Source organism: Desmodus rotundus, chromosome 6 (genome assembly GCF_022682495.2).
Source record: "Desmodus rotundus isolate HL8 chromosome 6, HLdesRot8A.1, whole genome shotgun sequence".
Lineage (NCBI taxonomy): Eukaryota > Metazoa > Chordata > Mammalia > Chiroptera > Phyllostomidae > Desmodus > Desmodus rotundus.
The window spans coordinates 131,210,730-131,224,248 of NC_071392.1; the positions used below are offsets into that span (position 1 = coordinate 131,210,730).

At 39.8% G+C, this 13,519-nt stretch overlaps 1 protein-coding gene and 1 pseudogene across 1 annotated transcript in view; both read left to right on the forward strand.

Moving 5' to 3' along the window:
- The window catches only part of DTD1 (D-aminoacyl-tRNA deacylase 1), a 229,272-nt gene that overhangs the window by 2,371 nt on the left and 213,382 nt on the right, over positions 1-13,519 (forward strand). The window contains exons 2-3 of the mRNA XM_024559888.2: positions 8,068-8,158; positions 11,485-11,720. Coding sequence (XP_024415656.1) covers positions 8,068-8,158; positions 11,485-11,720 — 327 coding nt within the window. The remainder of the gene's footprint in view (positions 1-8,067; positions 8,159-11,484; positions 11,721-13,519) is intronic.
- LOC112304229 (keratin, type I cytoskeletal 18 pseudogene) lies at positions 375-1,827 on the forward strand (annotated as a pseudogene).

A 13,519-nucleotide genomic window follows, 5' to 3' on the forward strand; every position in this document is an offset into this window, starting at 1 on the left:
TTTTGAAAATTACTCTTAAGAAGATATTTAATCATAGAGAACACTTTAGAGGGATGAAAAGGCAGAGCACAGAGGATTTTTAGGACAGTGAAATGGCTCCATATGATACTATAACGGCGCATGTATGTTATCATATATGTAGTTGTCCAAACCCATAGTATGTACAACACCAGGAGTGAACCCTGGAGTAAACTATGGACTCTGGATAATTATAACGTGTCGTTGTAGTGTCATCAATTGTAACAAATTTAATCCTGTAGAGTCTGCCCATTGCATGGAATGCAACTGTTCTTCTGGATGGGATGCAACTATTAAAAGATGTTTAGGGCAGCTTCAACCTGAGTCTGGGCTTCTCACCTTCCTCCCTGAACAACATGAGCTTCAGCACATGCTCCAGCTTCTCCACAAGCTACTGGACCCTGGGCTCCGTGCATTTGCGCAGCTACTGGGTTCAGCTGACCAGCAGTGTGGCCAGTGTCTGTGCAGGCTCCGAGGGTTCAGGCTCCTGGATCTCTGTGTCCCGCTCTACCAGCATGCAGGGCCGCTGGGGATCCAGGGGCCTGGCTGCAGGGTTGGCCGGGGGTCTGGTGGGCATAGGGGGCATCCAGAGCGAGAAGGAGACTATGCAATACCTGAATGACTGCCTGGCCTCCTACCTGGAGAGGGTGAGAAGCCTGGAGGCTGATAATCGGAGACTGGAGATCAAAATCCGAGAATACTTAGAGAGGAAGGGAGCCCAGGTTAGAGGCTGCGGGCATTATTTCAAGACCATCAAGGACCTGAGGGCTCAGATCTTTTCAAATTCTGTGGACAATACCTGCATTGTTCTGCAGATTGATAATGCCCATCTTGCTGCTGATGACTTCAGAGTCAAGTATGAGATAGAGCTGGCCATGCACCAGTCTGTGGAGAATGACATCAATGGGCTCCAAAAGGTCATTGATGACACCAATATCACTTAGCTGCAGCTGGAGACAGAGATCGAGGCTCTCAAGGAGGAATTGCTCTTCATGAAGAAGAACCACGAGGAGGAAGTAAATGGTCTACAAAACCAGATTGCCAATTCTCGGTTTACTGTGGAGTTGGATGCCCCCAAATCTCAGGACCTCGGCAAAATCATGGCAGACTTCTGGGCCCAGTATGATGAGCTGTCTCAGAAGAACCGAGAGGAGCTGGATGAGTACTGGTCCCATCAGACTGAAGAGAGCACCACCATGGTCACCTTGAAGACCGCTGAGATAGGCGCTGCTGAGATGACATGGAGCTGAGATGTACAGTCCAGTCATTGGAGATTGACCTGGACTCTGAGGAATCTGAAGGTCAGTTTGGAGAACAGCCTGAGGGAGGTGGAGATGCGCTATGCCATGCAGATGGAACAACTCAGTGGGATCTTGCCGTACCTGGAGTCAGAGTTGGCCCAGACATGGGCAGAGGGGCAGCACCAGGCCCAGGAGTATGAGGCCCTGCTGAACATCAAGGTCAAGCTGGAGGCTGAGATTGCCACCTACCACAGCCTACTGGAAGAAGGGGAGGACTTTAATCTTGTTGATGCCCAAGACGAGAGCCCTTCCTTACAAACCATCCAAAAGACCACGACTCGCAGGATTGTGGACAACAGAGTGGTGTCTGAGGTCAATGACACCAAAGTTTTGAGGCATTACAGGAGCAGAAGTGGGGCATCCCTTGGCAGGGCAGAAGGCCAATAAAAAGTTCATTGAAAGATAAAAACAAAAATGTTTAGGAGAAACTTATAACAGGGAAAAATTCTTATGCAATAATAAGAGAAAAGATGAGACACAAAAATTTATATACAATATTTATAATAATACTACAATAATCTTTTTCCTTCCTGTTATATTTTTAAATTTTTTAATAATGTATATTTACTTTAATGGTAGATATAGCTCAATAATCATTATTTTTTAAGCTTTAAAATATACTTTGGGGAAAATTTAGAAAATATATTGACATTATAAGAAAATAATACATATTTTTTATGGCCAAGTCGTATTTCATTGTATATATGCACCACTTCTTCTCTATCCATTTATTGGTCTACAGCCATACCACCCTGAATGCTCCTGATCTCATCTATCCATTTATTGATAGACACTTAAGTTGCTTCCATATCTTGGCTATTATAAGTAATTCTACAATGAACATATGAATGCCTATGTCTTTTTGATTTAGTGTTTTGGGTTTCTTCAGATAAATACGCAGAAGTGGAATTGCTGGGTCCTTTGTTATTTCTTGTTATAATCTTTGTTTTAAAGTTTATTTTGTCTCGTATAATTATTGCTAATCCAGCTTTTTAATTTCATTTCCATTTTCATGAAATATCTTTTTCCATATTTTTACTTTCAGTCTGTGTGTGTCTTTCAATCTGAAGTAAGTCTTTTGTAGGCAACATTATGTAAGGGTCTTATTTTTCTCTCCATTGAGCCACCATATGTATTTTGATTGGAACATTTAATCCATCTACTGTTAAAGTAATTGTTGATTGATCCAAGAAAGTCAACAGTGGTGGAGATGTAAGCTACACTCATCTCCTCCCAGGACTAAACTGGAATTACAACTAAATTATGGAAGAGTCAATCTGAATAACTAACTAAAGATTGGCTGAAGAAAGGTCTTATAACCAAGGATTTATAGAAGAAGCCACATCAAAACTGCTCAAAATAGGTTGCCGAGGGCCAGTCACAGGCAGTGTCTTATAATGGTCTGTAACGGAGTCCCTCTCAAGAGGCCCAGAACCAACACACCCAGTGACCAGCATTAGACAACATTAGAATAGGATTCACTAAGCTTCACAAGTGGCATATCCAAAGGGAGATCTTGGCAGGCACCAACCCTGCTGAGGTACATTCTGCTTCATGTGGTTAATACTGCACAGTAGCTCATATGCCATGTTTGGGGTTAAGCCTCAAAATCAGCCAGCCTGATGGTCTTTCCCATGCACAAATGGGCCAATAGCAGTCAAGACTCAATTCTAACAGGTGGGCCCATATATCCCACACAAAGGACATTCCTGGAGCACCCAGCTCAGGGTACTAAGGAGACTGCACCACTGGAACCCACAAGACACCTACTACATAAGGTCATTCCACGAAGACTTGGGAGTCATAGAAGATCTATCTAATACATAGAAATAAACACAAAGAGGCAGTCAAAATGAGGTGACAAAGAAACAGGCCCCAAATAGAAGAGGAGAAATCTCCAGAAAAAGAGCCGAATGAAATGGAAGCAAGCAATTTACCAAATATAAAATTCAAACTAATGGTTATAAGTATGCTCAATAGCATGAAAAAGGACATAGAAACCATTAAAAAGGACCAGTTAAAAATTAATAATGTAATATCTGAAATGAAGAATACATGGAAACAAATAAAGTAATTGTTGATAGAGATGTATTTAATGCCATTTTATTATTTATAAAAATGTGAAATCTTGCCATCTGCAACATCATGGATGGACCCAGAGGGTATTGCGCTGAGTGAAATTAAGTCAGAGAAAGACAAATGACATATGATTTCACTTATATGTGGAATCTGGAAAACAAACCAAACCAGTGCCCAGAAACAGACTCATAGATACAAAGGACATTTTGATGGTTGCCAGATGGGAGGGGCATTGGAAGAATGGATGAAAAAGGTGAAGGAATTAAAAACTACAAATATGGCCCTGGCTGCTGTGGCTCAGTGGATTGAGTGCTGGCCTGTGAACCAAAGGGTCACCAGTTCGATTCCCAATCAGGGCACATGCCTGGGTTGTGGGCCAGGTCCCCATTAGGGGGCGTGTAAGAGGCAACCACACATTAATGTATCTCTCCCTCTCTTCCTGTCTTGCCCTCTCTCTAAAGAGTAAATAAAATCTTAAAAAAAAAGTACAAGTTTGTAGTTACATAATAGTCATGGGGATGTAAAGTACAACATAGGGAATATAGTCAGTAACATTGTAATAACTATGTATGGTGTCAGGTGGGTACTAGACTTATCAGGGTGATCACTTTGTAGGTTATATAAATGTCTAATTACTTGGTTGTACCCCTGAAACTAATATAACATTGTATGTCAACTGTAATTGATAAATGAAAAATTATTTAAAAATAATATTGATTTCTGTAAAGAACAAAAAGCCAAAGGCTTTATAAAGCAAAACAAACAAGTAAACAACCCCAATCATTTAGTCTTTATGTTAGGATAGATTGTTTTCAGTTTCAGCTTTTGAGTCAGTGGCTCAAAGAACATAAATCAGTAAATTAGTCATAGTCCATAATAAGAAAATTAGCACAGAAGGAAATATTAAAATATCTTTTTTAACATAAAACTAAGAGAAATTAAGCTTTACAGATATTTCAGGAATGGGTTGATGCTGGTGCTTCCCTGGCACGTGAATGTCAGGTGGTGCCTTGTCAGACACCTGAAGGAAGAGGGGAGTCTCTCACCCTTTCCTTAGCTTGCAGGATACAACACAGTGAAGTCTGTGATCCCTTGTCAGGGATATTTATAGATGATGACGACGATGATGATAATGATGATGATTGTTATTTAAAGATTTCATTTATTTATTTTTAGAGAGAAGGGAAGGTAGAGAGAAAGAAAGGGAGAGAAACATTGATGTGAGAAACATCAATTGGTTACCTCTCACACATGCCCCGACCAGGAATGGAACCAGCAACTCAGGCAAGTACCCCAACTGGAAACTGAACCTGGGACCACTCACTTTGGGGAATGACACAAAACCAACTGAGCTGCACTGGTCAGGGCTATTATTATTATTTAATTTTTTAAATTTATTTATTGCCCTGGCCGGTGTGGATAGGTTGATTAGAGCATTATCTTGTAAAATGAAGGGTTGAAGGTCAGGGTTCAGTTCCAGGTCAGGGCACATGCCTCAGCTGTGGGTTCGGTAACCAGTCGGGGTGGGAATGAGAGGCAACCCATCGATGTTTCTGTCTCACATTGATATTTTTGTCCCCCTGTCTCTCTCTCCCTTTCCCTCTCCAAAAATCAGCAAGCATGTCCTCGGGTGAGGATAAAAAATTATTTATTGATTTTAGAGGGAGAGGAAGAGAGAAAGAGAAACATCGATTTGTTGTTCTACTTATTTATACATTTATGGGTTGATACTTGTATGTACCCTGATTAGGGACTGAACCTGCAACCTTGGCATATTGGGATGATGCACTAACCAAATGAGTTACTCAGTCAGCGCCTACTCATAGAGATTAGTATCTAGCAGAAGGAAATAACGAGAAAATGACAGAGTTGACCATCATCTAACAAAATACAAATAATCTAATGAGATTTGGCAAAAAATTGGTCAAGAAAATATAAAATTTTGAAGATCAACAATTGAAATGTGGGCTGTGATTTTCCATTATAATGATGCATCTTGGCATAAGTAATGTACCAACATCGAGAGACTGTCTAATGGTAGTAGAACATGCATTTAACTATAAATACATACACTAATGTTTGCAATAGGAATACATATCCAGAGATTATGGATGAGGTGTTGGATTTAAAAAGATTTGGAGATTATTGTCTTAGAATGCAACTTTAGTACTAAACTGGGAAATAATAGAAGTTAATGCTGACCTGAAGCTTAACTTTTCAAGTATATTTTATTGATTAAGCTATTATAGTTGTCCCATTTTTTTCTCCCCTTTATTTCCCTCTGCCCTGTACACCCCCTCCCATGATCATTCTGCCACCTTAGTTCATGTCCATGGGTTATACATATAAGTTCTTTGGCTTCTCCATTTCCCATACTCTTCTTAACCTCCTCCTGTCTATTTTCTACCTACCATTTATGTTACTTATTTCCTGTACATTTTCCCCCATTCTTACTCTCCCCACTGATATCCATATGATCTCTATTTCTGTGAATCTGCTCCTGTTATAGTTGTTGCTTAGTTCATTTTTGTTTTTGTTTTTAGGTTTGGTTGTTAATAGTTCTGAGTTTGTTGTCATTTTACTGTTCATATTTTTAATCTTCTTTTTCTTAGGTAAGTCCCTTTAATATTTCATATAATAAGGGCTTGGTGATGATGCACACCTTTAACTTGACCTTATCTGGGAAGCACTTTATCTCCCCTTCCATTCTAAATGGAAGCTTTGCTGGATAGACTAATCTTGGATGTAGGCCCTTGTCTTTCATGACTGTGAGTACTTCTTTCCAGCCCCTTCTTGCCTGCAAGGTTTCTTTTGAGAAATCAGCTGATAGTCTTTTGGGAACTCCTTTGTAGGTAACTGTCTCCTTTTCTCTTGCTGCTTTTAAGATTCTCTCCTTATCTTTAATTTTGGGTAATGTAATGATGATGTACTTTGGTGTATGCTTCCATGGGTCCCACTTCTTTGGGATTCTCTGAGCTTCCTGGACTTCCTGGAAGTCTATTTCCTTTGCCAGATTGGGGAAGTTCTCCTTCATTATTTGTTCAAATAAGTTTTCAATTTCTTGCTCTTTCTCTTCTCCTCCTGGCACTCCTATGACGCGGATGTTGGAACGTTTAAAGTTGTCCCGGAGGTTCCTAAGCCTCTCCTCATTTTTTTAAATCCTTGTTTCTTCACTCTGTTCTGGTTGAATGTTTCTTTCTTCCTTCTGGTTCAAATCATTGATTTGAGTCCCGGTTTCTTTCCCATTTCTCTTGGTTCTCTGTACATATTCCCTTATTTCACTTTTCATAGCCTTCTCTTTTTCCTCTATTTAGTGACCTTACTCAACCATTTCTGTGAGCATCCTGATTACCAGTGTTTTGAACTGTAACTAATAGGTTGGCTATGTCTCCATTGCTTAGTTGTATTTTTTTTATCTCTTCTTTCATTTGGGCCATATTTTTCTGTCTTGACGTGTCTGCTACATAGTAAGGGGCAGAGACTTAGGTATTTGCCAGGGCAGGGCAACTCACTTGGCTGCATTGTTGGGGAGGGGTCTGAGGGAACAATGCCACTTGCTCGGCTGTCAGCAGGCTTTCAGTCACTTCCTCTGCTACAAGCAAATTGGGCCCTTCTGGTGCTGATTCCCAGGTGGGTGGTTTTGTGTACATTCTAGGACCTTGTGGGTCTCTCCAATGAACTCTCCTGTGAAGCTGGGAGTTTTTCCTGTTGCCTCAATTCCCCATAGATTTTTATAGCCAGAGGTTTTGAGGCTTTATTTCCTCATCCTGGAACCCTCGGTTGTGTGGTCTGTCTTGTTCCCCAGTTGTTCCTCTTGATTTATCCTCATGCAAATGTGGGACTGGGCTCTGCCAGCCACCACCATGCCCAGTCCAACAGCTAGTGCCTCACTCGCCCTGGTCCTTCAGCTGCCACCTTGCTGTGAGTCCTCTCCACCCCAGCAGCCTGTCTGGACCCCTTCTTCCGGTCTGGATGAATGTTTCTTCTTTAATTCCTTGGTTGTAGGACTTCCATACAGTTCAATTTTCTGGAAGTTCTGGTTATTTTTTATTTTTAAATTTGTTGTTGTCCTTCTTTGGGTTGTGTGAGGAGGCAAAGTGTATCTATCTATGCCTCCACTTGGCTGGAAGTTTGAAGCTTAACTTTTAAAACCTAGTTTTTGTGTGTATTTTTCTTTTCTGAAATAAGTAGAAAAATCATTTCTTTATTTTTATGACATAAGGGTTTTCCATTTTGTGATGTGTATTGTGTTACAAGATTTGCTGATTCCAAGACAAACAGACATCTCCTGAGAAGTAATATAGCAAAGCTGGATTCTCTGGGCAGGAAAACTCTTCTGATTTTGCAGATTGCAAACTCCATCAGAGAAAGGTTTTGGTGTCTTACCCAAGATTACACAGATGTAAATGTGGCCCTAAAATTCTGCTTAATGGTTGTTCACTTCAGAAGTCATTTATTTCAGATGTTAAAAATAACGGACATAAATTATGATCATCTTACTGCATTTACATAACTCCTTTCATTTTTGGGTGTTACCTACTGACTTTGCAAAGTAGTTATAAGAAGTATGTGTGATTTTTAAATATTCCTGTTGTTTATTTAAAAGTGCTTTATGGTTCATGGTACCTACTTGGTTCTGAGTCTCTTTTCCCTTTTGGTTCCTTTCTAGTTGGAGGAGAGCAGATAAGTGCCATCGGACAGGGCATCTGTGTTTTGCTGGGCATTTCTCTGGAAGATACACAGAAGGAACTGGAGCACATGTAAGATACGGATTTCTAAGTCATTGCTCTTTGAATGGGATATGTGATGGTTATATATAATATATATGTACACATACACATACTAGGAAGTTCTATAGGATTTTGTTCTTATAAAGTGAGCCTGTGTAACTTTTCTCATTGTGATATTTGGTGTTGTATGTTTATCTCTGTGTTCCAGATGAGGAGACTGAGAAAGAAGAATCTTGTAAATGTCACCTACTAAGTGAGCAGCAGAGCTGGAGTACAACTTAGTCTCTGTCCCTATTTGTTTCTGCATCTGTGAACCATTCTGTTAATGCAAAACACAAGCCTATTTTCTTATGAATAATTTGTTTTTTAATTAAAAGAAACTTTATTGATTGTTATTATAGTTATCTCAAATTTTGCCCCTTTGCCCCCTCCATCCAGTACCCCTATTCCATCTGGCGTTTTCCCCTCTTATTCATGTCCATGGGTCATGCATATAAGTTTTTTGGCTACTCCTTTTCCTATACTTCCCCCTGTCTATTTTATACCTACCATTTTTTACTTCTTAATCCCTGCACCGTTTCCCCTATTCTCCCCCTTCCCCTTCCCAACTGATAACCCTCCAAATGATCTCCATAACTATGATTCTGTTTCTGTTCTGCTTGTTTGCTTAGTTTGTTTTTAAGATTCAGTTGTTGATAGTTGTGACTTTATTGCTATTTTAATGTTCATAGTTTTGATCTTTTTCTTTTTCTTAAATAAGTCTCTTTAACATTTCATATAATAGGGGCTTGGTGATGATGAACTCCTTTAGTTTTACCTTATCTGGGAAGCGCTTTATCTGACCTTCAATTCTAAATGATAGCTTTGCTGGATAGAGTAATCTAGGTTGTAGGTCCTTGCTTTTCATCACTTTGAATACTTCTTTCCAGCCCCTTCTAGCCTGCAAAATTACTTTTGAGAAATCTCCCAACATTCTTATGGGAACTCCTTTATAGGTAACTCTCTGCTTTTCCCTTGTTGCTTTTAAGATTCTGTCTTTATCTTCAACCTTAGCATTTTCATTATGATGTGTCTTGGTGTGGTCTTCTTTCGGTCCATCTTCTTTGGTACTCTCTATGCTTCCTGGACTTGTATGTCTATATCCTTCACCAAATTAGGGAAATTTTCTTTCACTATTTTTTCAAATAAAATTTCAATTTATTGCTCTTCCTCCTCTCCTTCTAGCTCCCTTATGATTTGTATGTTGGTACATTTGAAGATGTCCAGAGATTCCTTAGCCTATCCTTTTTTTGAATTCTTTTTTCTTCTTACTGTTTTGATTGAATGTTTTTTTCTTCCTTGTGTTCCAGATGGTTGATTTGATTCTTGGTTTCCTTCCCTCCACTGTTGATTCCCTATTCATTTTCCTTTATTTCACTTAATGTAACCTTCATTTCTGCCTGTGTCTTTTTTATATTGTTGAAGTACCCAATGGGTTTCTTGAGCATCCTGATAACCATTGTTTTGAACTGTACATCTGATAGATTGTTTATCTCCATTTCATTTAGTTCTTTTTCTGGAATTTTGTTCTGTTCTTTCATTTCACTTATGTTTCTTTGTCTCCTCCTTTTGGCAGCTTCCCTATGTTTATTTCTGTGTATTAGATAGAGCTGCTTTGACTCCCTATCTTTTTAGTGTGGCCTGTTGTAGAAAAGCACACACATCTGGATGAATGTGGCTTCTTTAAATCCTTGGTTGTTGGACTTCCACACAGCCCAATTCTCTGATATTTCTGGGTGATATTTGTTTTGTAGTCTAGTTGTAATTTTTGCCATAGTTGTGCAAGGAGGCGAGTTGTGTTTACCTACACCTCCGTCTTGACCAGAAGTCTAATCGTCATCCAGCAGCACCATTCTTCCAAAAAGGTCCCCAAAGCCTATTTTTTAATTTAAGAAATATTATCTGGTACTCTTTATACATTTTTAAAATGCCCAGTTCTTCATTGTACATATAAGGACGTGTATCTCAGAGAGGTTAATTACTTTCTCAAATTACATATACATACTTATCAAAAAGCCCAAATCCAAATTAGAATCTAGGCTACCCGACCTGGGCCAGTGCTCCTTTTACTAACGTTAGGGGGGTTTGTCATCGCTGTTGCCTGACTGGCTGTCTTATATGGGCAGCTTCCCCCTCCCTATGTTTAACCCCTGCTTGTGCCTTGCCCTACTCCAGCACCACTTGACACATTTACTTCAGATACTCAGATCTATTTATTCTGCTCTTTGGTATCCAGAGCCGGAGTATAATCCCACCCAATTGTCCCTTTTGTATTACGTTGCAAATCAGGCTTGGAACCCAATTTCTGCTAAGGTGCTGATGACTGATAAGGATAGTTCACTACCACTTTAGGGATGTTGGCATTTTAATAACTGTTCCCTGGATACTCAAGACAGTAGAGTGGTGTAGTAGTTAAAAATTGGGGCTCTGGGTCTGAATCTCTTTATGGCTCTGATATTCCAGCGAGCTAATGTTTATCTTGGTGGTTAAAAGATTTGACTCAACAGAAGACAAACCTTGGCTGTGGAGGGGGTGTGATGAAAAGTGCCCACCATAGTGAGTACCCATACAAAGAGTCAGTGAATTACTATTTCTATAGCCCTTTAACATGTCTTCAACAACATCCAAAAGATGGCTCTCCACAGGTGGAATTTCAACTTTCATGCAGGTCATTCTTTATCATACTTTTAAAGTCTGATCTTATAAATGTTACCTAGCCCTCTTCCTTGCCAAGGTGGCTATCCTTTGTCATTCACATGTGTAGGGAAAGCCCCTCTAGGACTTAAGGAGCATGTGAAATAATTGTTAAGCTGTTTTTCTCCAGAACTTTTTGCATATTGGCAGTAACCCTAAGTTTTCTCCAGGGTATTTGCTGAATTTTCATTTTGAGTAGCTCCAACAAGGGGTGTAAAATGGGGTACCATTTATTCCAATATAAAGATTGAATTCTTCTATAGACAATTAGAATTGGACCCATGTTTTGATATAACCCCAACTTGAAGGAGAAGAGAGTGGGTGGTTGTCATCTGGGCTCCAGTTTGTACTGGCAGTTGCTGTGAATTGGAGGGTTGACCAAAAAAAGAAAAAAAGAAAAAAAAAGGAAATTCCTAAACAACCCACAAGGTAGGATAATTATTACCCCCTATTATGGATGAGAAAACGGAAGCACAGAGTGGAAAGTAACTTGCCCAAAGTAACACTTTTCTGTAAGCAATGGAATCAGCATTATGTTCTTGTTTGGCAGACATTCGGACGGTGTGGAATGTTTGGGGACTTGTGATTCCTCAGGTAGTTTTCATTGCTATTTTCCTCCTTAGGGTCCGAAAAATTTTAAACTTACGTGTGTTTGAGGATGAGAGTGGGAAGCACTGGTCGAAGAGCGTGATGGACAAACAGTACGAGGTGTTATGTGTCAGCCAGTTCACCCTCCAGTGTGTCCTCAAGGGCAACAAGCCTGACTTCCACCTGGCAATGCCCACGGAGCAGGCAGAGAATTTCTACAACAGCTTCCTGGAGCAGCTGCGCAAGATGTACAGGCCGGAGCTCATCAAAGGTAGGCAGGAGAGTCTCTGGGATGCAACTGGGCAGGGAAAAAAGGAAAATCTACAACTGCAAACTCTCCTTTTCAAGAAAGTTCATTGTTTATGCTTATTACTTACGTAAAACAACATAATGACTGCTGCCACTGCTTGTTGCTGTACATGTCTTCTGAATGACCCAGACACCATTTACTCTTATTTATTTATTTATTGTTATTGTTGTTCAGGTACAGTTATCTCCATTTTCCCCCTTCCACTCCCTCCTGTCCCACCCATCCCCACTTCCCACCCTTGATCCTAATCCCCTTTGGCTTTGTCCATGGGTCCTTTATACATGTTCCTTGATGATCCTTCTCCTTTTTCCCCCCCATTATCCCCCTCCCCTCTTTCCTCTGATTACTGTCAGTTTGGTTCTTTATTTCAATGTCTCTGGTTATATTTTGCTTGCTTGTTTGTTTTGTTGATTAGGTTCCACTTATAGGTGAGATCATATGGTATTTATCTTCCAGTGCCTGGCTTATTTCACTGGCATTATACTCTCCAGTTCCATCCATGCTGACATGAAGGGCAAGAGCTCCTTCTTTCTTTCTGCTGAGTAGCATTCCATTGTGTAAATGTACCACTGTTTTTTGATCCACTCATTTACTGATGGGCACTTAGGTTGCTTCCAGCACTTCGCTATTGTAAATTGTGCTGCTAAACATTGGGGTACATAGGTTCTTTTGAATTGGTGTTTCAGGATTCTTAGGGTATAATCCCAGCAGTAGAATTGCTGGGTCAAAAGGCTGTTCCATTTTTAATTACTGAGAAAATTCCATAGTTTTCCACAGTGACTGCACCAGTCTGCATTCCTATCAACAATGTAGTAGAGTTCCCTTTTATCCACAACCTCACCAGCACTTCCTTGTTGATTTGTTTCTGATGGCCATTCTGAATGGTGTGAAGTGGTATCTCATTGAGGTTTTAATTTGCATCTCTTGAATGTCTAATGATGCTGAGCCTACTTTCATATGTCTCTTGGCCCTCTGTGTGTCCTTGGAAAAGTATCTGTTCACATCCTTTGCCCATTTATTGATTGGGTTGTTTGTCTTCCTGGAGTGGAGTCGTGTGAGTTCTTTTTATATTTTGGAAATCACATCCTTGTCTGATATATCATTGGCAAATATGTTTTCCCATATGGTTGGTTCCCTTTTCATTTTCCTGATGTTTTGTTTAGCCATGCAGAAGCTTTTTATTTTGATGAGGTCCCATTTGTTTATTCTTTCCTTTATGTCCCTTGCTCTAGGGGACATACTGGTGAAAATATTGCTGCATGGAATATCTCAAGATTTTCCTGCCTGTGTTCTCCTCTAGGACATTTATGGTGTTGTGACTTAATATTTAAGTTTTTATCCATCTTGAGTTTATTTTTGTGTATGGTATAAGTTGGTGGTAGAGTTGCATTTTTTTGCGTGTAGTTTTCCAGATCTCCCAATACCATTTGTTGAGAGGCTATTTTTACTCCATTTTATGCCTCTTCCCCCTTTGTTGAATATTAATTGACCATATAGACTTGGGTTTATTTCTGGACTCTCTATTCTGTTCCATTGGTCTATGTATCTCTTCTTATGCCAGTACCAGGCTGTTTTGATTATAGTAGCCTTGTAATATAATTTGATATCAGGTATTATGATCCTTCCTACTTTGTTCTTCTTTCTCATAATTGCTGCAGCTGTTCTGGGTCATTGATGGTTCCATGTAAATTTTTGAAATGTTTGTTCTATTTCTTTGAAATATGTTATTGGCATTTTAGTAAGGATTGCTTTGAATCTAA